Genomic DNA, 25,302 nt, shown 5'->3' on the forward strand with positions numbered 1-25,302 from the left:
ACCTAAAGTACTGTAATTAACAGCAGGCTACGTAGATTTGTTATAGGCAATACCTACCTAAATATTTTTTGAGATTCTGGCAGATCTATTACACCGACTTAGTGACCTAGTCAGGTAATCGACATAGGTCCAAGTTCACCGATTACATATTGAATTTTCGAAAACAACACTGTTTACCTAATAAGAATTTTTACGAATCTACCTATAGTTTTAATTAACACGAACGCTTATGTCGGTGAAAATTTGCCTAAGATGATCAACCACCCAAGGTCCGAATGTCCTTATAGCCAACCTCTACTTCGAATCAATACCCATAGCAATAAATATAAGAAAGTACCTAATTACGTTGTCTTAAAAATTCTGAATGATTATCAGATTTTTTCTAGTCTGTCTAAAACAGTTCGTCTTTAATCACTGTCTTTAAAGTTCTGAATTATTCAGATTTTATACCACAACTAAAAATCTTATTTCAGGCCATATTCAAGGTCATGTTTCATCCCTATATACCTAACAAGTCGCTAGTTCAAGGTGAATGCCGGGGCTTCGCTGACGTAATCAGTCATATTCCCGCGCTATTTACTTTATTTCTAACCATGTTCAGATAAGTGGTTGTTCGTACTTGTTTGTGGGATAAAGGTCAGAAGCCGTGTCGTTTGTATGTTTTGTGAATTCTGGTAAGACTGGAGTAATATGGTGTATGTTCCTACCATATCGAACTGATTTGATTATATTGAAATTTTTATGAAGATGTTTTTCGATGTTTTATTTGGTTTTTTTTAGTAATGTAACTTTCATCCTTTGTCAATTTTTTTCAATGTTTTCAATTCAAAGCAATCTATTCTCTGTAAAAGGAGGTGTTTTTTAATTATGGGTTGTTTGTTAACTGGAGCGCACTAATCTTATAATAGATTCGAAAAAAAAATATTTTTAGTCTTATAGTGTTTTTAGTGTTTAGTCCTTTTACCGAGGCAGGCTACTTTTAAAGGATGTCGTTGAAACTGGCGGAAGCTGGTAGTAATTCAATAGTGCAAATAAAAAACCAGTTGAATATCAATAATTTTATTAGTTCGACACTAAAATAAACTATACAATAAACATTATCAATTTGTTCGCATTCCATGTCCAGCCCATTCATATAATCAATATGAAAAATACTTGTAAAATAATATTAAAATCTATCATGATGGGAATATTACAGTATAAAATATATTGTCTAGTTGTGTCCGTTGAGATCCGTGGTCCCGTCGATTTATTGATCTGTAAAAGAGAAAACATATTTTATCTATACTGATAGTAAAGAGCTAAAGAGTTCGCATGTTTGAACGCGCAATTGTAAGGTCTGATTTGAAAAAATCTTTCAGTCCTAGACAGAAATTCATTTTTTTTTAAATTGTATGATTAAACTATGATCCGCGATTACATGCTTTAAATAAAACAAAAGTCAATCGATCCAGAGATTTAATGTATACCAAAATGGTGCCCAAGACACAGGCTTGCCTAGCTTGTGGCTAATTGCGAAACTTGTAAAAGTTTTGCAAATAATGACGTCCGATTTCGGCCACGGCGGCTTTTCTCATTATAAGGGGATCAGCCAGCTGCGTAGGACATATTATAGTGCACGAGCATTTGCGCAGACAAAAGTGCACTCAGCATTCCTTCACTCTCATAGTCCGATGGGACGGCAATTCGACACGACCGGAAAGAGATCAGGTGCAGGACTGACATTTACATGCGCTCCGATGCACGGGTGTGTCAATCACCAACTTCCAGACTCTGGGCTACTTTGTAAATGTTTCTAAAATATATAACTTACTAGTTCTGCTAGCTGGCCATGCTAGTGGAGGCACTCTTGCTCATGAGCTTGGCGACCATCTCCTGCACGCGCTTCATCTCCTCGAGCTGCGTGGTCAGCTGGTACAGACGGTTCTCACGCTCTAGGACTGTCTTCTCTAACTGTTTTATTGTCTGTGGAGAGATAAATTATATTGGTAAATTGTTTTTCAAAAATTTTAAATGAGGGGTAACAGGGCTTGTTGGGTAACAGGGGGGGGGGTAAATCGATTATGAGATTAAGCAACGGTTAGCTTGGTCATTCCGTGGTTGTGTGACACATCCAGTCAGAAAGTAAGAGTAACAGGAGGGCCAGACGTTGACATTCTGTTTGTTTTGCAGCCACTTTTTTAGACAAGTATGCAACAGATGTTTACGTTTTGTAGTAGAGCCATTTAGCTTTATGACAATATTAGCATGTAGTAGTATAATGTTGTTACCGTGTCTTTCTGTTCGAGCTCCCTGCGCAGCGTGGCGTCGCTGGCGGCGGCATCTTCTAACTTCTTGTCGCGTTGCTTCACGCGCTCCTCGAACTTTATCAGTACGCCCGCTAATTCGCTGTTTTTACTTGTCTGCAGAAAAAAATTGTAACACATACAAAATCATTTAATCAAATTAGGCTCAAAAATCAGCACTTTTGAACATTAAAAGAATATACAAAGAGAGTCCCCATAACGCTCTCTTTTCACCACTTCCTGTGTTCCTATCCTAGGAAAGAAGAAGTAGCATAACAAATTCCTAGCAGCATATGGATGTCTCCTTGGTTTGAAGAACCATTACACATTATTTTATTCAGATATCGAATTGCTTTAGAATCAATAAATACTGTTTTTATGGTAGGCCTAATTAATCTCTCGAAATAAGTATGTAAGGGCATAGTCCAATTATGTCTAGCGTAACTCAAAGTAAGGTGAAACAGTTACTCTACTTATTAATAAAAAGGAAACAGACAGTTTTAGTTCGTGAGTTATAAATCGTGTGCCTATTTTTTTATAAATATCTAGATTAAATAAGGTTAGTTTGTGTAGGCTTGGCTGTAGTATTTCATGAACTCACCTGTTGGTCTAATTTCTTCTGTATCGCCCTAGTTTCAGCTTCGGTCGCTTTCTGGCGCTCCTCGAACTCTCTCTCGCGGACTTTCATTTCACTCTCTAAACTCTGCAAATGTGGAAAAATATTTAAATACTCAAAAGGTCCAATTCACAAGCACAAAAGCTCTCTACACACACGTTCATGTGTAATAAGTAGAAAATTTGCACATATTAAATAATTAAAATTAAAATATTTTATTTTCAGACGCCAAGCCCCATAACGTGTTAGTATATTCCAGCACGCTTTTTATGAAAATGAATTTCTATGACATCTTTAGTAGTATTTCTATGACATTGGAAATAATATTATTATACAATTTATTTTCACATATAGCGGCTTTCTATATAAACTTTAAACAATCTTGATACATATTACTTTTTTTAAACTCAGTTTAACATAAAATGCGGCTAAAATAAATACAATGCATAATACCAATAACTCAGTAAATTGAATCATTACTTTCATCAGTAATTTATTTGTTTAGTACGTATTTGTGTAAAATGAATTATCAAGATGGTTTCCCTTTATTCAACTAGAACAAAGTTTATAATTCTCATACTAATAAATAAATAGCTACATACAGCCATTTGCGCGCGGAACTCCTTGTGTAGATTTTCCTTCTGGTTCTCCTTGTCGAGTTTCTCAGCGGCTAACTTCGCTCGGAAGCCGCGCAGTGTTGTCTCTGCGTCTTCCAACTGTTTGTGGAGGTCCTCTATCGTTTTCTTGTGTCTGTGGAAACAGGAAAAAAAATGATTGAACTTAAAAAAAAAACAGCATAAACATACAGATGGTATTTAAAAATAAACATTACAAAAAAATAGTAAAATATGTATGCTGTCTAACTAAAGTAACCGGATGCTTGTAGGTAACTAAAAAATCACGATTTTTATCAGAACAATTAAAAAAAATACAAAAAGATAGGTAACTAATAAAAATACAGAAGTAAATTAAAAAATATAATACTGAAGAACTAAATAAAATAAGCATTCAAAAACCAAAAAGATCTTGCATCGGCCGGGAATCGAACCCGGGCCGCCCGCGTGGCAGGCGAGCATTCTACCACTGAACCACCGATGCTTACATTGTAATGCCTGAATTTAGTGTTCATATACAACAATTGAGTATATTTATAGTAAAAGTAGATAATACAGTTGATTCGCGGTCATTCACCCTTTTGCGTAATGATGTAGCAATCTGATTGAATTACTGTAATAGTTTGCAATAATTCTTATGTATGAATGGAAATGCTGTGTATAGTATGAAATTTGAATGTGTTCAATATTAGCTAAGTACATATGTTTTATATTCACGCTATAATGTCAATGAGGGTACGCAGTATCGAAAGTTTTATTTTTATTCATATAGAATTATTTTTTGTAACTTAATTGTTCTATTTCTATTTGCAATTAAAAATATGTTGAATGAATACCGTTTATAACAAAGTCACAGAGTTCCTTCATTATATAGAACGCGCTAAATTACTGGTCAGATTGGAATAATTACAATTATTGCAGTGTTAGATGTCCCATTTATCGAAGTTTTTTATCCAAGTCCGCGAAGTTGTTCTCATGACCGCAGCTACACACTTCTACTTACATCTTAATAATGTTAGTTACCTCTCATTCTGCATCTGTGTTGTGTACAACACATCTTGTTGTGAGGAGTTCGTCGCTTGTAACATTGCTAGCGCGTGCTGTAACGATGCCATGTGCTCGCTGGCTCCCTGGAAATTAAGTTAATGCTATTGAAAATGATTTCATTTATTTCATTAAGTCTTGAAGTTTATTTCCGGCTCTAAGTATGAGAAAATAATTTCAACCGTTCCTTGGACAGCCATAAGTAAATACGTCATATGAAGGTTAGGTAAAGTATAGTGTACTATTTTCTACATATACCACTGTGAAAACTGTATAAAGATAAACAGTTATTACAGGAGTAGCTTCTTACACTGACATGTAAAAGTGCTATTTACTATTATTTAGGGTAAAGAATATTTTGATTTTTACCTGTAACGCTACAGAATGTGAGTGCAGCCTCTGTTCTAAACAGGTCATCTTGTACCCGTATAGTTCCATCACGCTTGATGTCGCGATGTCTGATATCTGAAAATAAAATTGGTAATTTATATTCAGAATGGTTTCTGCTGATAATGTTTAGCCCTATGATATTGGGAAAATCAAGGTGATGTTTTTGTGAATGTAAGTATTAGTTATTTCAGTTTATCTAACTTTGGAACTGTTTCCCTCAATTTTTCCTGCGTAATGCCTCTGTTAATTTCCAGTATCGGGATAAAACATGCAAAAAAACTCTATACCGCTGTTATTCCGACCTCTGACTAAAAGTGTTTTAGCATTATTGTATAACAATAAAAAAGGTAAATTCTCCTCACCTTCCCATGTGCCAGCTTGTCCCTGAGCTCGGCGACGAGTGCATCGACGGCGTGCTCCTGTGCGGGCGCCAGCCGCGCCGCGCACCACGCCGACTCCGCGCATGCACCGCTAGAACTGTTGCTAGATAGCTCGGCGGTGCTGTCCACTGTGCCTTGTACTGATTCGCCGAATACCTGAGAGAAAGGAAAGTTGGATAAGATGTTGGTTTTGAGATGACGGAAATACAGAATTAGGCCGCCCCAACCATGACCGAAAACCAGCAGCCGTCTTTTTGTAAGAAAAACCAGCTAAGAGCACGTGGGACTACATTCAGCGTAGGGTTCCGTAGATTCCAGATATAGGTCATGCTTATCCCAATCCCATCAACTCAGAAAAAAATTAACAGTATCAAATAGCCCAAAGTATAGCAACCAAAATGGGTTAAGTACTTTGTGAAAACTAAATGGATTATGTTTAGTTTTCGGTAGTAATTTTCAATTGCGTAAAAATATTTTCATAATTCTTTTTTTATTTGAATAAAGAATTCCAAGATTATTATCTAAACTGAGTTACAAAATGCTTTCAAATACGGTTAAATTACACCTACACATACATAACTTGATAAAATTTATTTATTTATTTTTAATAATACACAAGTAACAACATTGAAATTAATGCATCAAAAGTATTATTTTTATAATATTACTTACCTGACTCATCTGATCGGAAGGGAAGTAGTGATGTTTGACGAGTTGTAATATCTGTCGTCTGCGCAGACCGTTACTGCTTGTTAGACCCACGCATAGCAGCTTTCGAACCTAAAACAATACAATTTGTATAAAATGACTGCATACAATATTAAGTTTCACTGAAAATAGCTTATAATTTTTACGCAAGGAGTTGCCCGGTTAACTGGGTTGAGACGGTCAGATAAAAAGTCGCCCCAAGTTACACTGGTACTCAACTGCATTAAGAACACATACTAGAAAGTAGAAATCCTTCTTAAAAATTGGCGAGTATTTTTTTCTAATTCAGAGGATAGACCTAAAGCTAGAGCTTTTTGCAGTTGCTTTCGGCGTCACAGCCCAAAAACTTTCTCTTCTGGTCTGCCACCTTGCTCAAGCTGGGGGGATTTACATGTACTTATCGCGATGGGCATATGTGTTGTTGAACAGTATGGGATTTTTTTACCTGCACAAACACAAATATATGACAAATACATGTTGATACCTGATGATGTGCCAGCATCCTGGCCAGCGCCGCCTCCCACTGCCAGTCGAGCGGCGCCAGCGTCAGCGCCACGCGGCAGCCCACCACCACCGCCGCCGCAGACGCCTCCGCGCCTACCACGCCGTTCTGACATACATAACATCACAGGTAAATATGAAAATAACTTAGGTAACATCAGATATCAATATTAAATAACTAAAAAGTGTTTGAAAAAAGGTGAGGTTTAATTTAGTTTTAGAACTTGGTCAAAAATCAGATAGAAAAGATTTTATTACATAAAAAAGGTATGGCATCCAACGCCAATGTAGGCCACAGTTGCTGTTTCGATATGATGAGATCGGGTAGCTGCTTAAGCATTTGCGCGGATACAAGTGCACTCTCTATTCCTTCACTCTCAGAGAATGATGGGATGGCAATCAAGCACGACCACACATGATAGAAAGATCAAACGCAAGACCGAAGTTAACATGCTCTCTGATGCATGGGTGTCAATACCAATTTCCAGACTACGTGCTGCTTTGTGAAAGTGAACCAGAGACCACATGCGTTATGCGACAACTAGACCAGCGAGGCAGACTTACTGTAGTTAGTACGTATAGATATTGCACTATTTTAGCCTACACTATATAATCAAAAGATACAGTATGTATGTACCTGTGATGTGTACTGCAGCACACTGTAGAGCGTGTCCTCGAATGCATCAGGCGTGACCTCCTGCATGACGCGCTCCTGCGTCTCCGCGGACTCGCACAGCGCTCCCACCACTTGTAACTGAACAATAATGATTACTTATTAGGAATTTCCACCGAAACCAGTAATTTCACCCACACCCCGTTAGTTTCTTCCCTTTCGGCCTTTCTTGATTGTTTAAGATATCTAATAAAAACTCTTCAGCCATATTATTAGTATAGATTACTTACCATAAGCAAAAATTTTATTTTAGTTATTTTAGGCTTTAATTTGTTACTCATTTGAAAACAATCAAAATGTTCCAGAATCATCGAAAACCGTATCAGAATGCGTTACATAATATAAGGACATATAATCGGAAGCGAATTTGTTTTATACTACATGTATGAACGTGTAGTGATGAACAGAATCTTACCCATTGTAGTCCAGCCTTGCCGGGTTCTAAGGCCGGAGGTACGAGCAAGCCAGGTAACCCATCACTGATAACTGTGATCAGCTCTTGTGGTAGACGACCTTCATCTGAGAAAATGATGTACATGTACATAACTAGCTATAAAAAACTTGTGGCATTTTACGAAATATGTTGTGTTTACACATTATAAATAACGTGTGTTTTACACACGTTTTGCAGCGGTTCCACTCGCGTCCCGTGGCAACTACTGCTTGTACCGGGATAAAATATAGCCTATGACACACAGGAACATTGCAGCTATCTATGAATGAAAGAATTTTGGAGATCCAACCAGCGGTTCCAAAGACTACCCCCACATACAAATTTACAAAGTTTACCTCTTTATAATATTAGTATAGAATAAATAGATTTTGATAAAACTTTGCAGTAATATTACTGAATTTCATAGCTAAGAAACTAGTCATATTAAAGTTCTTACCTTTATACTGTGAGACGATAGCAGCAAACAGTTCAAGTGCTTCCGGTAAACAAATACGACTAGCCTTCATACACAAGAAGATTAGCGCAGAGTGGTGACATCGCAACGCATATAAATCTGAAAATTAAGTAATTAAACACATTGTTGCGCAATACAGACAAATACTACCGATACAGAAATGTACCACATTATATACGTTCATATACATTACATATACTATATACATTCATTTTCTCTATATATTTCTTTCTATAATGTGGTTCTATAATTTCTAATAGTTCCCGGCAAACCTTTTATCGGTACGGTGCCTATACGGCGCGAATCTCTATGTAAAACATAAGGGGTATGGGACACATACTTGTGCTCGGAATATAGCTGCGGAACGCCATCGAGTTTTGCGATAACTGTATCAACGAAAAAGTTTTTCCATAACACAAGTGAGGTCAGCAGCATGATCATTTTAGTCAGATTTAGTAGTGTATACTTTTTCAAATTAATTAAAAACATACCTAAGCTAATGAGCACTGTAAGAAACTTCAGCACGTTGCGCAGACAGGCGGTCGCGTTCTCCGGCTCTCCCATATCTTCCGGGGCAGCCTTACACAACTCCTTCACGTCCTGCAAATATTAGCACTAAGTTAATACAAGAAGTAACTACATATTGATAAGTGTTTTGTTTGAAAAGCCATCTAAATGTCCATCACCAAGATGAATAGACATATCTGCATGGTTATTGCATCGGCCAATAAATAAACTAACATAAAAGAATCTATAAAACTTCTTTGTCTTTTTAAAATAGTCTTCTCCGTGGTGACACCCATATTCCACCATTTTCCGCAACCAAATAAAAAGTAGCTTATGTCTTTCTTCGTCAGGCTTTAGACTATTTGTGTACCTTTTATTCCAATCGATTTAGGGGTGTAAGCGCTGTACAAAGATAGATACAATTACTTCTTATATAATATACTAGTAGTAAGGATTTAAATATTTTGTGTACCTTGAGAGCCTCAGTGAGCGCGGTAACAAAATGAGGGTAAGTGAGCACGTAGCTCCGCAGATTGCTGTCTGAACACAGATCGTTGACGAATGTGTACGCGTGCAGCAGTTGTGTAGCGTCTCCTTCACTAAAACACAATAACCATTATTATACAATCAATACCTAGTTAATTTTCTCGCCAAACCTTTAGTTGTAGGTAAGGGAACTTAGCGCGAGTCACTACACAGAAAAAAATTTTTGGTATCAGCAAGTGGTGGAGATGAGTATGAGCTACTTGAGTATGACGGACGGGTATGGGCTACATATGCGTAATGAGGGTTTTCTAAAATGGCAATCCACGAGGTGGCAGCACCGAGTCGTCAGGTCCAGATAACTGTCAAAGTGCTTATCTTTACTATGAATAGTGAACGATTTTAGTGTTTTTTTATTTTATAATTAAAGCACTGCATTATTGTTTTACTATTGCGGTTGAGTAAATAAAAAAAAACTAAATCATATTGTGTTAACAAATTTTTCAACAAGCTTTTCCTTAGTACCAGTGACTTTTGCACCCTCTCTCTAAGCTCAATTTTTAGTTCGGAAACCTTATTCTGACCGTAGTCCATAATAAAATCAATAACACTTCCAATATAACAGAATTTCAATAAACAATAAGTTCGGCACCTACAATTCCATACTATTTGACAGCTGTTTGGACCAGACGCATACGTGGCGCCACCCGGTGGCAGAAAAAATTTCAAAAACCCTCATTGCGCTCGGAAGATAGTTGCGGGCCGACATTGAGTTCTGCGAGAAATGTAACTCATGAACGTGGAATTATCCTTGTATGTCTGTATTAAAAATTATAATTCAGCTTGGCTGGCCAGTACAAAAGATTTTTTCAAATCATGATTGGTAGTTGCATAGTTTTCCATTCATCCATATCACACAAGCCTGACTTTCAAATGTGCCACCTTAATATTTCAACCACTACATACCTAACAGCCTTATTGAAAGTCCTCATGGTACAGCACAGATAGCTGTGTACGTCGGGCTGGCGGGTCGCTGCAGCGCCTCGAGTAGCGCCTGATAGACACAGCAGTAGTCGACATACTTCTACACCGCCGTAACCACCATCCTGGAATATAGAGATTGTATAAAACACAGGGAACACTGAGCGGAAATATCTCCGCTGCATTCCTAAGACTGCATTTATAAGACTTTAGAAAATTAACTTTAATGTTATTGAGATAAAGTGCAGATATGCTTGAGCCTGATAATAAATAAGTGCTCGGGGGGAGGCGCCCATGGCTTTATTTTTTAAATTTGTATGGTGTGTAATGCCCTATATAAATCTAGACCAATCTTAAAACAATGTAAACTGCTATAGTTACAGTCAATTGGCTTTTTAGTAAATAGGCAATCATGTAAAAGCTAAGCTTTCTTTGCTATGATAACCTTGCTTAATAAAGATAAGTATTTTACAAATCAGTCCACCAATTCCTGTGATTAGTGGGATCAAACAAACTCTTGAGCTATACATAGTTTAGTAGAGATTTAAAATAAATAAAACTGAAGTAGGTTTACCTTCAAACTAATAAGATGAACTACAAAATCCTTAGTATCAACGGTCCTCATTAACGCATATATAGCTGGCAGGTTCCCATAGCACACGTTGACGAGCACGGTCAGAGACTTGTGCCCGATGGTACGATGTTGTGGCTCCGTCATAGGCTGTGTGATCCATTCTGTTAGTTGCTTCATGAGACTGGAGAGATAGGATTCTTGCCAACTGATTTTTATACCATAGGATATTTCCTGCAAAGTATTTTGTAAAATAATTATAATTTCTTTTTAGTACACTAATACACAAAATATGACTAAAATATGCAGTAATTACAGTTTATACCACACCAACATACATAATAATTATGAATCGTTAGTGACCTGAGAATAAGGAATAGATAAATGGTATGTATGTATACTTACTTGCATAACAGAAAGCAGTTTAATTTTCTTGTCATTTGATATTGAGTCAGATAATAGTCTAGCCAGTATTGGCATGAACCTGAAAATTTAATATTTATGTGTTATTGTTTACTAAAAGTTGAAAAATTACTTCAATATTTATTTGAAACCATCAATTTGGATAAACAGACAAACCAAAACTCGAATCATTTATCAAATAGACTATATCTGAGAAACTAGCTGTTCCCTGCCGTTCCGCTGACTCCCAAGCGAACTGCTTCCAGTACCAAAATAAAAAATAGCCTGTCTTGGGCTCTAGGGCAGGCTCTAGATTTAGTGAGAAACCCAGACAGACAGAGTTACTTTGACAATTTACTTATATAGCAATAATCCATGACCAAGTCCACATGCAAAAAAAAAGTAACGGAATGGCTTCAACCTTTAAACTACAACGAAACTGAACAAGTAATAGAAATCAATTAGATACCCAACACAAAACACTCTTTCAAACGTACATTTTCACAACCCACTCACACACACAAACCCACCTACACACGCTCACCAATTTCACTACTCACACTCACTCACATACTACACTCTCCTTCACTCACATGCACTTACATTCCCATTAATTCTCTATTTTTTGTTTGTTATTATTTTATTTTCATTTCTTTGTAAAAAATTCTATACGAGTATAAATGTACTAATAGACTGTTTTAGTTTATAAGAGTCTTACTATTGTTTATTGCACAGACGAAAGAGACTGAGCCCCACGACACAGGGTATCCTAGTGTGGGGTTCAGTGTCATTTACATGATGGATTGTACTTGTTTAAGAAAAAAAATAAAGTTTGTTTTTTTTTTTTTAATTATTAAAATTAATCATAAAATGGGTACTAACTTATACGTATGAGTAAGAGCATGTCTAGCACTGGGCTCTATAGCAGCCCTCGCTAGCACGGCCACCCCAGCCCAGTGGGGGCCTCGCCCATCACACATTACACGCCATAGTGAACTGAAGAACGCACACACTTCAGAACGTCCCGGAGAGAATATTGATAAGTCGCATGATGATGCTATTAACTGTGAAAATAACGAATTAAAAGTGAATTTACAGTATTTAAAACTGCTATAGGGTATTAAGGTATGTTTATACATATATTAAAGATATTTAATAGCTACAAAATGGTTTGTAACATGTTTTTTCTTAGTAAACAAAGAAGACATACTTACACCAAGGTATCGTGTCATTAAATTCACAGCAGACTCGCTGTGAGTAGCTTCGAACTCCCGTGCGGCAGTCACAAATGCTTTCAAGTTAGAGAACTTTCCACCTTCAGAAGGATTGCTGAAATTCTCAGCTCCGTCAACCTCCATATCCATACCATATGAGTTTTCAGAAAAGTTATAAAAAAATGTTCTTAATGTGAACTGTTTTGTGAACCTTACACACGATTTGTATTCACCCTCTAGAATTTCGAAGTATATTACCAATAAAACTATTACAAAACTCAAAAAACTCCTGTTATTAACACCACCAAATTCAATTTCAACTGTTTTCTGAATGTCAGTTCATGCGGCGGCAGACATTTTGGTTGTTTATAAAATGCGCAGTTTTCATTGGCCAGCAAAATATGAATGACCGTAAACAATAGAAAAGTTTGAATAGTTGAATAAAAATGGTTGATATTCTCATTAATACTTACTACATTCAAAGCTTACTGCATTCGAAGAATCTTTAACCGTTGGTGGAATTTTTTGTTCATGTCGCTTAAAAAAAGCTCCCAGTTTGCAGATATGACTGGATACTAACATAATTTGGTCGATCTAAAATCATGTCAGCTTTGGCCTACATTTACGTTAAACGCACGTAGTTTTCACAAAGTACAGGTACACATTTAAAATACACAAAATATTCCTCTTATTTGTCTTAAACTCTTGGACCTGCTTCACATTATATATTTTAAGTTAGAAAGCTGAGAATATCAGCGATCATTCCTTGGCTGTTTACTTTCATACCTTGACGTTGCCCGGACACCGGTTCAAAAAAAAAAACAAATACATTGTCTCTGACATTTTCGGCCGTGTTGGTGTTGTTATTTATTTTTTACAAACAATTTTATTGCAGTTCCCTGTTGGGAAACATTTTATTATCACGATTCATAACATTCTATAATGGGTGTGGAAGTAGAAACTATTACACCTGGAGATGGTAAGTAATCTTCATATCCACCCATTGTATAACCTACACATTACAATACCTTTGTTTATAATGTAAATGTATTTTTAGGTACTACATTCCCTAAGCCGGGCCAAACTGTGGTAGTTCACTACACTGGCACGCTACAGAATGGCACAAAGTTCGATTCCTCGAGGGATAGGGGACAGCCTTTCAAGTTCACTTTGGGAAAGGGTGACGTGATTCAAGGATGGGACCAGGGTATCTGCAGGGTAAGAACTGTACTAAAATTAAAGTGGTTTGAGAAACTAGACAATATATATCTTTACTACTATAGATTTTCCACTATTTTAGCCTATAATTACCCATTTAACCTGATGATTCACTATCAATAACACAGCATAATGATTTTTGCAATTTATAGATGTCTGTCGGCGAGCGAGCCAAGTTGATCTGCTCTCCTGACTTTGCATACGGATCCAGAGGCCATCCCGGAATCATCCCACCAAATGCCACTCTTATTTTCGATGTTGAGCTAATACGTGTTGAATAGTAACGAAAAACAGCTTTACGATATTGTTTTTTATTGTTGACAAGAATAATCTCATTAAATGTTTATAATAATTGTGTAACAGTATTGGGTTTGTGACTTACTCGTGATCTATGTACAAAAACTCTGCTTTTAAGGATTTTAAACGTAGTTTGCTAGAGTATATTAAGTATATGCATTTTGGTGACGGAATGGAAGCTTAAGTAGCTGCGGAAAGTTTAGAAAGCAAGGATAAAGGTATACTTCAAGTTTAGCTTGACAAAATGGGAACCAAATTAATTGTACATCTAAGACAGACTACTGAATGTAGAAGGCTGAAAGATAAGAAGACTTTAACCAAAAGATATTGCTAGAATTCAAAAGTAATTAAGTAATTGGAATTTGAAATAATTTTAAAATCTCAATGGCCTAGAGATATTTTTGTGGGTTCAGTATGGTCATGCTTTTTGTCATAATAATAGCTTGTAGATTGTTTTACTAAAGAGTATGCACTCGCACAATAATTGATTACCACCGAAACTTCTTTGTATGCAAATGACTTGGTACTGGCAGTGATTTATGTATTTATTTTTCTCATGTTCATAATAGCACAAATTCCATATGCATTTCTTACATGACTTTTCATACATAATCTGTACTAATTTCAGACAATTTATAGGCCTTATTTTTTCTATTTTCTAGCTTATTAAAAGGCCTTACTAATTGATACTAAAAATGTGTGCTTTCAAGTAATAAATACTTGTTCTAAATTCATAAAAAATCAAGCTCCTAGTGCTAGAAAGCTAGAAATTATGTATGGTAGCCCTTTCTTCATTGAATTGTCATTAATGTTGCCTTGTCCTTTGCTGAAATTGTTATTATCATGTTAATTTATTATATTGTATTGTAATAAAAGATTTTATTTAACAAAACAATGTCTTTATTTATAGTCCCCTGTTATACATAGAGAAAATAATAGAAAACTTATCACAGATTATATAATTTATAAAATAATTTCTTATTACAATAACATAAAATTGTGCTTTAACACATAATAATTGTTCCTATAATGATTAGCATTCCACTTAAAGCTTTTTTTGGTACATCAATCTTACTTTCCTCCACCAAGTTGATATATTTAAAAATAACTAATTGTTACAGATTATTCAGGAAAATAATTCATCAATGGCACAACAGAGTTCTTAGTGAATGGTGACCGGCATAGTGCACAGTTTTCCAATGCTCCATATGAACACTGCATACAAAATATATGTCCGCAGGGAAGAACACAAGGCTGTACAATTTCCTCTAAGCAGGCCACACAAGATTTATTACTATCCACTTCATTAGGAACCTCCTTCATTTGATCCATATGTGTCTTTGCTCTATACAGACTCTGGCCGCAAGACACAATAGCGTGCAATAGAGTAACTATACCAAGGAGTCTTAAATGAGCGTAGTAAGCGGCTGCAGCGGGTCTCACGTGCACATAGTCTATGCCAGTGAGCGTTTTACCAATCTGCAATGGCCCACCACCCATATAAGCTAGACCACGGTGAATATTTTGTATCTGAGGTAAAATGCTGCTCAAAGTTTTGAGACTCACTAAAAGTACATTCTGTGCTTCGATTGTTAGAGAAGGATTTTGTTCGACACGCTTTTCTATGCTGTTTATCAGACGTCTTGTAATGTTCTCGCCGAATGTTGAAAGAATTATGCTAAACAATCGACTGTAGTATGACGGTAACTTATTGTAGCATTCATCAACTTGTACGATGCCGGAGTACTCTTCTCCTAGAGTTTGAAGGTCCTTCAGTGTTGTGAGGGATCTATAAATCACAGAAGATAGTGGTATCGCTTTGGAAGCGTATCTTGCTGACATCAACTTTGATAATGATTCCGCCAGCTGTTTCTCGTACAAATCGTCCTTTTGCCATGCTCGAAGAACTTCCGCGGGTTGGGCGGTAGGTAACGCCATGTTTCAATCGAAAATTACACTTGCTTTAATAAATTTCAGCGAACTTTCTAAACTTTAAAACTCCGGGCAAAGTACAACAACAAGCAAGCAAGACAACAACAAATTGTAATTTTATTGTCAATGTCATTTTGACTTTTATGGACCACAAACAATAGATGAAACTTTTTAGTCGTCTGACTATTTAAGTTTTGATATTTTAGTACGGTTACGGTACGTTAGAGTGGATAAGTACAGCTCGGTTATCGCAGAGCAGTTGTTGTAAGCGGTTACGTACCGTGCCACGCTATACATAGTCTTGGGTCTTATTCGTATACTCCAGTGGAAACGTAGACCCACGTTGACAGCGTTGAGCTATGTAACCGCCTATTCGAGCAAGCCACGTAGCCTCTCCAGTAGTATTCATGCGTAGCCTCTCCATGGGTTGCAGTGGACACAACCACATACATTTTCTTACAAAGCGAAGCTTAATACACGTGCGTAGATCTCCGTGCACCACGGTGGGCCCGCGCCTTGAAGTCAACCATTTGATATCGCGCACATGCAAACTGCTGGGGCCCGATTCTGCTAATTTTCGCTATTTTTTCTTTGAAATAAACGTTTTTATCCTTTTCTGTCATTCAATAATGAATCATTTTGTCTGCAAATGATTTACGATTGCAAAATGATTGTACGGCAAACTACCGTATAGACCAAAATCATCAAAATAGCAGACCAATCGCACATCAATCAAATGTCAATCGAATACGATTGGTCTTTTATTAGTAGCAGAATGCCCGATATGGTTAAAACTGCTATTACGATCATATTGCGATTCGATTTCTATTCGATTTTGACATTATTAACTTAGGAGAATCGGGGCCCTGGTACCTACGCAGTCATCGCACGGGCGCGAGACCCTTATATCATGTCTGCTATCTGTATTTTGATCAAGAAATAAAAGTTAAATGTAATTTACAAATCATGTATTTCCTTACACTATTTAAGATTACACAAATACAAGTAATCCTTAACAATTACTTCAATGAGTCACCTCAAAGTCCACAGTAAAGTTAAATGCAATAATTCGGAAAGACTGTCCGTATACACAAGTAGAATCACTTATTTTACGAGAAAAATATGTTGACGGCGTGGCTTCTTCTTGGCCCAGTATGTTGACACCTCCAGGCGCACGGCTGTGTGTGTCAGAAGAAGTGGCGGTATGTGTGTGTGCGCGTGTGTCGCATATGTCAGGTGCGCCGGCGCTTGGCGGGCGTGGTGGCAGGGGGGGTCGATGTGTTCGCTCGTCTGCGCCCGCGACGGGATACGCCGTCTTCATCTATGAGGGGAGAATCCCAGGCTGCTGAAAATATATGACAGTTAGGCATAGTACTAGTGGTGGATGTATAGTAGTGGGCACAGCAGGCATGCTCACTACCATAATTTACTTGAGACACCACACTCATTTCTCCTTGTTATGTACTCCCTCTATAAACTCCCTAATGTACTACCCCATGTACTCTCTTATATGTGTAGTTCCTTGTTACTCGCTCTACATACTCCCTTATGTACTTTTAGTTATATTTATGTACTTTTGTCCTCATTTACTTCCATATATACTCTTCTATAATCTCTCTTATGTACAGTGTACTTATCTGAATTTTGTGAACTAGAATGGCTCTTTCTGAACGAGTTCAAAGAGTTTGTAAAGGCCTATTTAATTTTTATCATAGACAGACATTTATTTACCCGCTACTGAGCCAACTTTAGACTTGGAGACCTTATCTCTCTGGGAGGTAGACTTTCGGCTGCTTGAACTATCTCGCGGGCCAGATGCATTAGAATCGCGGGAGTCTCGCCTACGATCTGAAAACATTAAGGAAATAAGTTTTAAATTAATCTATCGGACCGCCGAAATACTCGTTTGTATTTCATTTGAATAAAACCGTTTAAAAAGACATCCGCAAATCCGTGGCAACGAAGCGCCATCGACTCGCCATAGTCAACAGTGTCGATTCTCATGACTTGATTATAATTCTTCTGGCATTTATAGGATTCTTCAATAATGGGACGATTAAATCGATTCAACGCATACCAGGTTTCAAAATATCGATTTCAATAGATTTGCATGCACCACAATTAGAAACGCATCTATCAATTTATGTACTTCAGACCCAACTACGAAACAACATACAGACGTAGGAAGTATTGAAAATCTCTTACCATAGTCTTTCTCAGACTTGATGCTAGGAGTATCAGTAGATGCATGAGAACTGCCGCTCTCCTTGCGAGTCTTAGTGGCCAGTGCGCTCACACTGTCCTTACGGCTGCCTGGTCAAGTAACTAACATGTTAAATATTTATTAAAACCTCATTTATTATCAAGGGTTCAAAATCTAGATCTATGCCTAAAGAATAAAAAAACTGATGAAAAATGAAAACCAAAATATGAAGATGTAGATTTTAAACCCTTTTAACTTTTCATGACTGTGTAGTAATTATTTTGTGCATTCAACATTAAAATATTGACAGAACTTGTCTTCACTACATGATGGCAACCAATAGATAAATAAAATATAGTGCATGCTCAAAAATACATTATAAGTTGCAAACAATTTCAATATTATAGTATTTGTTACATTAAGATTTTATATTATTGAGCATGCAACTGGAAAACTGAAATACACCAAATACCTTCCTATCTCGGAATACCTCAATCAACCTCCATACAAAATGTAAAGGTTGATCTATTTGTCTGATGTGATATGCATGCATGAAATATGTAAGTTTATGATATCAACAGATAACCCATAAGTCACAACACATCACACAGAGAAATCAACCTTAATCAAAGTCCCTTCCGTTGTTTTCCCATAAACTTTTAAAAGAACCTTCCACAACAACCATAGAAAAGACTACAACATTTACATTACATTCTATTTGCAGCAACCTTACTATCTACAAACACCATAGACCAAGACAAAAAAGTACAGTTGATAATAGACAAGTTCTACCTTTAGGTGTACTATCTTTAGACGCAGTGCCCCTAGAACTGCTTCTAGGTGTCGAAGGCTTAGGTGAAGGGCTCCTTCCATCTAAATTTCAACATTGTAAGCATATATTAGGGCTTATACAAGCCAACCGTACGAGAATCCCAACCAAAATTTGGCGGCAATATTTTTAAATATAGAGCAATGTTTACCTTCACTGTCTTCAGCTAATATGGCCTCCTTGCACTTCTGTTTCATTAGCGAACCGAATTCGCTTTCAGGCAAACTGAATGGCGTTTCATGATTTGGAAACGGAATTGGCTCCGTATCTTCCAATAAATTTAAATCGTATAAGCTTTCTAGACGCTTCCATATATCTTGAGTAGATATTTCTTTGGTTATAGAGTTGGAAAGCTTCTCCCAAATACACGCCATGTGAAAATGTTTGTTTATACCAACCGGCTTGTGGTTGGCCATAGCGTAAAACAATTGGATCTCCATGTCGACGTCCCATGTTAATGGTTCGCCGGTTTTCACTTCCGGCTCTTCCTCGCTAGATACCATTTTGTTGGGTCACACAAATCACATCAAATTAGCTGTTTTATTTTATTATTTGATAATATTACTTATCGTTTATTGTTTACAGCACACCACCACAACAAAATTTCGCCCCACCATCGACAATCTGTCATTTTGACAGATAAAGATAATATGTATATAGAGATAGTGTTGGCCACTTGATGTCAAGATTTCAGTATTTCATGAGAAGCCCTAAGTGGTCCTAAGTAAAATAGTTCCAGATTCAATTGAAACCTTAAAAAACCCCCTTATACTAGCATAGCTTTTATTAAACACAAATGGTCACTGACCGTTAAACTCCATGATTTAAATAGCAAGTAGCAATACACTAAAATTAGCAAAAGGACTTCTGTGAACGCGACACAATCTGTATTGTCTTTGAAATATTAACAAATGTGATTGTGACTGTCAAATTTGACAGCGATTAACTTGGCGTTGTAGTTTATTCGTTCGATGTATTGTGATAAATATTATATCACACCTTAATGTTAATAAACTATCTTTAATTTTAGATGAGCACCTCGTACTAGCCATGGCTAATCATTACGAAGTGCCCAATTGGTAAGATATGCTGACAATTCAATGGAATATGGTCTCGTTTCTAAGAACTTCGCCGGTCATAAATTTTAACTTAATTTTAGGGCTGGAAAACCACCTACAGGGCTTCACTTGGACGTACTAAAGGGTGATAAGTTGATTCAGAAACTAATGATTGACGAGAAGAAGTGTTATTTGTTTGGCCGGAACCCGCAAATGAATGATTTTTGTATTGACCATGCGAGTTGTTCGCGAGTGCACGCTGCATTTGTTTATCACAAACATTTGAACAGGGCATTCCTCGTCGACTTAGGCAGCAGTAAGTATGAGCATTGCGAGCCTTGTAACACGTACATTTGACGTAACTTTGTCTTACGCGTCTATTTGTGTGCGATATTTCAGCTCACGGAACCTTTATCGGACAAATGCGCTTAGAGGCTCACAAGCCGACGCAGCTGCCTATTGATTCTAATTTCCACTTCGGTGCTTCTACGAGGAATTATATTATAAGGTAAAACAGCACTGTTGGTCTTGGTAAGCATGATCAAGCTAAAAAAGTAGCCTTTCAAATTAAACATTAATTAATGCACATTATAAAAGAATACTGGTATAGTATCTAATTAGAATCAACTTTTCTAGTTCAATACTTTAATGGCATTCAGTCTAGGACTACACATACTCTAATATAACTTAAATTAAATAATAATAACATTCTTCTCAGAGAGCGCCCCACAGGCAATTCCAGAGGTATTATGGAGGACTTACCCAACACAGAACAAGAGGGTGCCTTACTAGGTCTGCCTGAGACACAAACTGAATTAGATGTGAGTATTGCAAAATTTTTTCATTAATCAGCTTTGAACAATTTTATGACAAGACTAGCTTCCACCCACAGATTTAACTATGTCATGTCTATTAAACCATATTCTGAGAGAACAACATCCCAGACTTGGATAAAAATCCTTCTTTGATTAATGGTCTATCTATGTAATGCTGAAAAAAATTTCAAATCCTAAGATTTGCCAGTTCAAGCAAGCAAACTCTATCACTACTAAATTCAATCACTATTAAGTCTACAGAAAATTGTTAAGCTTCATAAAAAGATGTAAATGTGTTTTTAAATTTCCAGAATCTAACAGAATTCAACACAGCACACAACAGAAGAATTTCCATGTTGGGTATATCTACTGATGATGGCAGTGATGTTATGAAGGTAAAAATACACCAAGAAGTTTTTATTTCACTCTCTTTCTATTCATACTTTTTGCTTAGTGTTGTCACTATATTAGGGTCAGCTTCCAGTCACAAATGGAAGCAGTTGAGTACTAGTATGTTACATCAACACATGCCTATCTGACCTCCTTAACCCAGTTACCTAGGCATCTTGGTAAGACTGGTTGTTAGTGTGTTTGGCTTCTACTTTTAACTACTCTCAAATAAAAGACAGGGCCCTCAAACATGCTTTACCTAGGAACCCAAAGCAAACTCAGAGGTTTTATTTCACTCTAGACAGATTATATAGATGGCATGTGGCTGTTGCCCACACATAAGTTCTCATAACTAAACTCTTTGCTCATAAAAACCTCTTTTACAGCCTCCAACAGGCACAAAGCGGACAGCAACAATGCCTGGTGGCATAGCCAAGAAACAGAAGCGTAATGTATCATTCAATGAAGAGGTGGATATTATCAATCCTGAAGACATTGATCCTACTATCGGCAGGTTTAGGAACCTGGTGAAATCTACCATAGTGCCCAACCCTAATAGTGCTCCTAGGAAGTTGAAGTTACAGAGTGCAGATGAGAGTGAGTTAATTTCTTTAACTAGCACATTGTAATCTATTATGTATTGCTTATTTACATTCTAATGGTGGATTAAACGTCTTAAAACTATTCTAAAGCACTGCAAAACCTTTGAACCAGATAGCTTGAAAAGTGTTATTTTTTCATGCAAACATGGCATACAGAAATGTGGCTACTAAGTACAGTCAGTGCCAAATAAATTTGAATTTTTGAAGATTACTATTTGACTTGGTTATTTGTTTATACAGATCTTGTTGAGAAATTTTACTTGTCTGAAGTAAGGCTAATATTAACTTCACAATATGTATGTAGTCAATAATTCGTGATGTGCTATGGCTGACTTTACAAAGACAGACAAAGTTATTTGGTAAGAAATGTTGCAATTGTGGTCTTTTATGACTAAGGACTTAATTAAGAGGTTTATTTAACTTCCAATGAATTTATGCAAATAATATGTTTTTAATTGTACAGATCAACACCACCATTCGCTAAGACTGCAGGAGATATCGCGAGGCAGCAACTTGTACTCAGACCTGCCCGCGCCCAGCTCACATCTTAGTCTTATTGGAGCCAGGTATAGTACTCACAAAATTTATTTATGTTGGTGGTCCGTTACTATATTCCACTAAAAAATACGCGCATTTGGAAAGTTACTGGTTGTCTGTATGTCACGCCAAAAGTACTGTACCAATTTAAACGCAAAATTGGTACACACATAGGATAGAGCATGGGAAAGAAGTTTTTTACGCGGATTGGTGCCGCGGGAACAGTCTAGTCTAAACACTACTAAACTGATTATTACTAAAAATTGTTTCACTCTTGGAAAGCTACACTATCCCCGAGTAACAGGCTATATTTTGTCCGGGTGTGGGAAGTGTTTTACCCAGCACTTGGTGAAATCGCACAGAACAACAAGTTGCTTATAAAATTTTAACAATATACTGCTATTGTAAATATTGTTATTAGCAACCGGAAAATATATTTTTGTTACATATTATGTTCATAAGTCTGTAAGCCTTCTTAAAATAAATAAAATAAAATACTAATGTCTTAAATATTACTTTAGACTGGGTCTATCGCTACCGAATCCTGCGCCTGACGTGGAATTGGAAGGCCCGGAGCCTCATCTCAATATACACCCGCCTCTACCACATACAGGTATTTATAAAAATATAAGGTTTACTCATTTAGACCCTGATTTCGGGCGTAAGACTGAGACTTTTTAGGGATAAACGAATGATTTAAAAAAAAGGTTAATAGATAAGACTTTTAATTTGCAAATAATTAATACGTGATGGTTTCGCAAATCACAATTGATTTTACCTTTTTTATATAAAATCTGCAGACTGAATAAGTACAGTCAGCGCAAAAAATAAAGTGTCCGTTTATTCGAAAAATTCTATCAACTCCAATTACGTTTAATGGGAAAATAATTATTTAATTGTTCAATATTTATTATTATTTCCAGCACCAGAAGAGGCTGGCTCATCGAACGAGCCTCGGAAGAAGAAATACGCCAAAGAAGCGTGGCCGGGTCGGAAACCCGGACTCATACCAGGCGTATGAGATATGCACTGACAGTTCAAATGTACTGGTGGCGAAAGTATTACAAACTAGAAGTATTTCCTCCATTTCCCACCCACATCCAGTGGGACTTTCGTGGTTTGTCCGGATAGAAAAATGCCTATAGCTTTTTTCAGTAAGTAGGCTATCAAACACTGAAATATTTTTTTCATATATTTTATTTTAATTAGTTCCTGAATTTAGTGCTTTCAGCAAGCAAACATACAAACAAGCTTATTAATATATATATTTTTAAACTTAAAATCACTGTTAAAGATGTTTGTAATTTGATTTTAAAATTTTCAGTAGTTCTAAAATGGCAGCAGCTTTTTTTTAAGAATATATGGTTGAGCAGATTAACATTATATTTATTTAATTAATCTTATAATTTCCTATAAATTATCTTCTGTTTGTAAGTGAAAATGGACTGTTTGAATCGTGGATAGTTAAAATATAAGAAAGCGCCACCAGTATAGTTAGACCTTTAGTCATACAAATACTGTTAAGTTCTTATCTGAATTTTAGCAAAGTATATACATACATAATGACAGATACATACATTGCAAAAAACACCCTGAATATCATATACTGAAAAAATAAGTTAAACGATTTTAAAAGTTCCAGTTTTTCTCATGTTACTGATCGTATGTGAGTTTACGATTAAAAAAAAAGTACAGTCAGCGCCATTTTAATGTTGACAGTAAAACATCTTTTGTGACTTTTAGGCCAAAGTTAGGAAATTTTAACTATCAGTTTGTAGGAAAAATATTTTTATTTCATCAAATGTCAATTAGAATAAGAAAAAAATTGGGTGTATAGATCGCTAGTACAAAATATTTAGTGATAAAATTATGAGAGAAATACAAGCGTTCATTTTTACTTAGATATTGCTCAAGTAATATAAAAAGTAGTATTTGTAAGTTTAGACAGTAACTGCTATAACTGTTGGCTTTAGAACTTTCTAGATTTCTGCTTAACCAGGCGAGTATATGCTTTGTAATAATTTCTATAATATATAATTATTGTAGTTAATAAATGCAAAGAATCGATACTAAACGCCCGTCCACAAAAATCCAAAATCGCTTTAAACATAGGAATAGGACGGCCTACCCAAAGCCAATATTCATAAGTCACTAGAATAAATAATGCTTTAGATAGAAAAAAAGTCTTAAACAATCCTGATTCACTAGTAATAATCACGGAGGAAGAAAAGATAGCGGAGATGCCATAAGGTAGGTCCTAGTAACGTGATGGGGTACTAGAACCAACGAGGTGTTTGTCTCCCTTGTCAAATCAAAACCAATCCCTCAAAGTTTGATCTTGATTGATTAACGATTTTATTCTGATCTGAAAAAATTTGGTGGGATCTAAAGAAGTCGTATGAGGGCGGAGCTAGTAACGTTTATCGTCACCGGAACACCCGCATTTTGGCGCGATACTTTCTTAGGAGATATTGCGTTATGACATCTCTGCTAGTCATCATTTTATTCTTCATGGTAACAACAGTGTGAACATATTTATGTCGCTGACTGTACTTTTAAAAATATTTGCGCATTACGGCAATTGATTTTCACTCTTTATAAAGTACATTTTATGTAATGTATTGACGTAGGAATAAGTTATTGTTAAGAAAATTGTGAATGAATTATAAGAGAAAATAATATTAGTTGAATTTGTTTTATTTTCAACCTTTCCTAGTGACGAGATGCCACCAATATTCTTCACGAATTGCATAGGTACCTACATTAAAAAAAATATATATGAGAGATACCTTGGAGACGGAGGTTGGATACATTTTTAATCAAAGTACAGAACGTACCTAGTTTCCTTAGATTCAGAACGAAGCCGCAGGTAAAATCCAGTTCCTTTCGTCCTTTTCATTCCTTGAATTTAAGCAAAAATCGTAGGCGTCAAATAAAAAAAAAGTAAACTTTCGATAAAACGGCTCCGCATAGTTTGCCGATTTCAAAGAACGATTTACCAATTTTAAACGCATCGATAGCCGACCTACGCCGTGAATCCTTTTCAAGAACTCCATCGGAGCATCGAGTTATTACTGAAAAAGTGCAATACCTACTCGATACAGAAGCGTTCGACTGAAAATGGAATGCGAGCTATGTCATTGG

General features: G+C 36.4%; 5 protein-coding genes and 1 non-coding gene across 8 annotated transcripts; 2 read left to right on the plus strand and 4 right to left on the minus strand.

Moving 5' to 3' along the window:
* Positions 1 to 1,043: 1,043 nt before the first annotated feature.
* LOC110381753 (uncharacterized) lies at positions 1,044 to 12,654 on the minus strand. Its single transcript, XM_064041557.1, has 20 exons — positions 12,278 to 12,654; positions 11,946 to 12,127; positions 11,067 to 11,145; positions 10,665 to 10,895; positions 10,076 to 10,215; positions 9,099 to 9,225; positions 8,611 to 8,719; positions 8,102 to 8,218; positions 7,627 to 7,730; positions 7,176 to 7,292; positions 6,522 to 6,647; positions 6,002 to 6,109; positions 5,312 to 5,485; positions 4,929 to 5,024; positions 4,539 to 4,645; positions 3,504 to 3,651; positions 2,887 to 2,988; positions 2,271 to 2,402; positions 1,814 to 1,965; positions 1,044 to 1,257 (listed from the first exon to the last, which is right to left on the minus strand). Exons 1-19 carry the CDS (start codon positions 12,425 to 12,427, stop codon positions 1,822 to 1,824), a joined length of 2,493 nt encoding a protein of 830 aa, XP_063897627.1. The 5' UTR covers positions 12,428 to 12,654; the 3' UTR covers positions 1,044 to 1,257; positions 1,814 to 1,821.
* On the minus strand, positions 3,929 to 3,999 carry Trnag-gcc (transfer RNA glycine (anticodon GCC)). The gene has a single exon. It is a non-coding gene; the product is annotated as a tRNA-Gly (tRNA).
* A 433-nt stretch (positions 12,655 to 13,087) lies between the features above and the next one.
* On the plus strand, positions 13,088 to 13,794 carry LOC110381752 (peptidyl-prolyl cis-trans isomerase Fkbp12). Its single transcript, XM_021342147.3, has 3 exons — positions 13,088 to 13,256; positions 13,335 to 13,495; positions 13,648 to 13,794. Exons 1-3 carry the CDS (start codon positions 13,220 to 13,222, stop codon positions 13,774 to 13,776), a joined length of 327 nt encoding a protein of 108 aa, XP_021197822.1. The 5' UTR covers positions 13,088 to 13,219; the 3' UTR covers positions 13,777 to 13,794.
* A 688-nt stretch (positions 13,795 to 14,482) lies between these two features.
* LOC110381751 (peroxisome biogenesis factor 10) lies at positions 14,483 to 15,857 on the minus strand. Its single transcript, XM_021342146.3, has one exon. The coding sequence runs from the start codon at positions 15,728 to 15,730 to the stop codon at positions 14,915 to 14,917; it is 816 nt and encodes a 271-aa protein (XP_021197821.2). The 5' UTR covers positions 15,731 to 15,857; the 3' UTR covers positions 14,483 to 14,914.
* An 822-nt stretch (positions 15,858 to 16,679) lies between these two features.
* LOC110381754 (MRG/MORF4L-binding protein) lies at positions 16,680 to 19,398 on the minus strand. Of its 3 annotated transcripts, none has more exons than XM_049845979.2 (5): positions 18,908 to 19,398; positions 18,720 to 18,800; positions 17,930 to 18,037; positions 17,456 to 17,572; positions 16,680 to 17,066 (listed from the first exon to the last, which is right to left on the minus strand). In XM_049845979.2, exons 1-5 carry the CDS (start codon positions 19,257 to 19,259, stop codon positions 16,957 to 16,959), a joined length of 768 nt encoding a protein of 255 aa, XP_049701936.1. In that variant the 5' UTR covers positions 19,260 to 19,398; the 3' UTR covers positions 16,680 to 16,956. The 3 variants fall into 3 exon arrangements, with proteins under 3 accessions (XP_049701936.1, XP_049701935.1, XP_049701937.1); XM_049845978.2 differs by having other exon boundaries at positions 16,680 to 17,069; XM_049845980.2 differs by lacking the exon at positions 18,720 to 18,800 and having other exon boundaries at positions 16,680 to 17,069.
* A 270-nt stretch (positions 19,399 to 19,668) lies between these two features.
* LOC110381755 (nuclear inhibitor of protein phosphatase 1) lies at positions 19,669 to 24,842 on the plus strand. Its single transcript, XM_064041381.1, has 9 exons — positions 19,669 to 19,835; positions 19,916 to 20,130; positions 20,214 to 20,322; positions 20,533 to 20,635; positions 20,941 to 21,024; positions 21,406 to 21,616; positions 22,085 to 22,187; positions 22,680 to 22,771; positions 23,082 to 24,842. The coding sequence occupies exons 1-9, from the start codon at positions 19,807 to 19,809 to the stop codon at positions 23,177 to 23,179; spliced, it is 1,044 nt and encodes a 347-aa protein (XP_063897451.1). The 5' UTR covers positions 19,669 to 19,806; the 3' UTR covers positions 23,180 to 24,842.
* Positions 24,843 to 25,302: the final 460 nt, after the last annotated feature.

This window comes from Helicoverpa armigera, chromosome 25 (assembly GCF_030705265.1).
Source record: "Helicoverpa armigera isolate CAAS_96S chromosome 25, ASM3070526v1, whole genome shotgun sequence".
NCBI lineage: Eukaryota > Metazoa > Arthropoda > Insecta > Lepidoptera > Noctuidae > Helicoverpa > Helicoverpa armigera.

Coding starts and splice junctions, on each gene's coding strand:
- LOC110381753 (XM_064041557.1), bottom strand. CDS start 12,427: ATGGATATGGAGGTTGACGGAGCTGAGAATTTCAGCAATCCTTCTGAA. Junction 10,216..10,664: donor TTCATCTTATTAGTTTGAAG/GTAAACCTACTT, acceptor TCTATATTCCAG/GATGGTGGTTACGGCGGTGT. Junction 3,652..4,538: donor ACACAGATGCAGAATGAGAG/GTAACTAACATT, acceptor CTGTTTCCACAG/ACACAAGAAAACGATAGAGG.
- LOC110381752 (XM_021342147.3), top strand. CDS start 13,220: ATGGGTGTGGAAGTAGAAACTATTACACCTGGAGATG. Junction 13,257..13,334: donor AACTATTACACCTGGAGATG/GTAAGTAATCTT, acceptor ATGTATTTTTAG/GTACTACATTCCCTAAGCCG. Junction 13,496..13,647: donor GGGACCAGGGTATCTGCAGG/GTAAGAACTGTA, acceptor TGCAATTTATAG/ATGTCTGTCGGCGAGCGAGC.
- LOC110381751 (XM_021342146.3), bottom strand. CDS start 15,730: ATGGCGTTACCTACCGCCCAACCCGCGGAAGTTCTTCGAGCATGGCAA.
- LOC110381754 (XM_049845978.2), bottom strand. CDS start 19,259: ATGGTATCTAGCGAGGAAGAGCCGGAAGTGAAAACCGGCGAACCATTA. Junction 18,801..18,907: donor ATTAGCTGAAGACAGTGAAG/GTAAACATTGCT, acceptor GTTGAAATTTAG/ATGGAAGGAGCCCTTCACCT. Junction 17,573..17,929: donor CAAGTCTGAGAAAGACTATG/GTAAGAGATTTT, acceptor TAATGTTTTCAG/ATCGTAGGCGAGACTCCCGC.
- LOC110381755 (XM_064041381.1), top strand. CDS start 19,807: ATGGCTAATCATTACGAAGTGCCCAATTG. Junction 20,131..20,213: donor CCTCGTCGACTTAGGCAGCA/GTAAGTATGAGC, acceptor GCGATATTTCAG/CTCACGGAACCTTTATCGGA. Junction 20,636..20,940: donor AGACACAAACTGAATTAGAT/GTGAGTATTGCA, acceptor TTAAATTTCCAG/AATCTAACAGAATTCAACAC.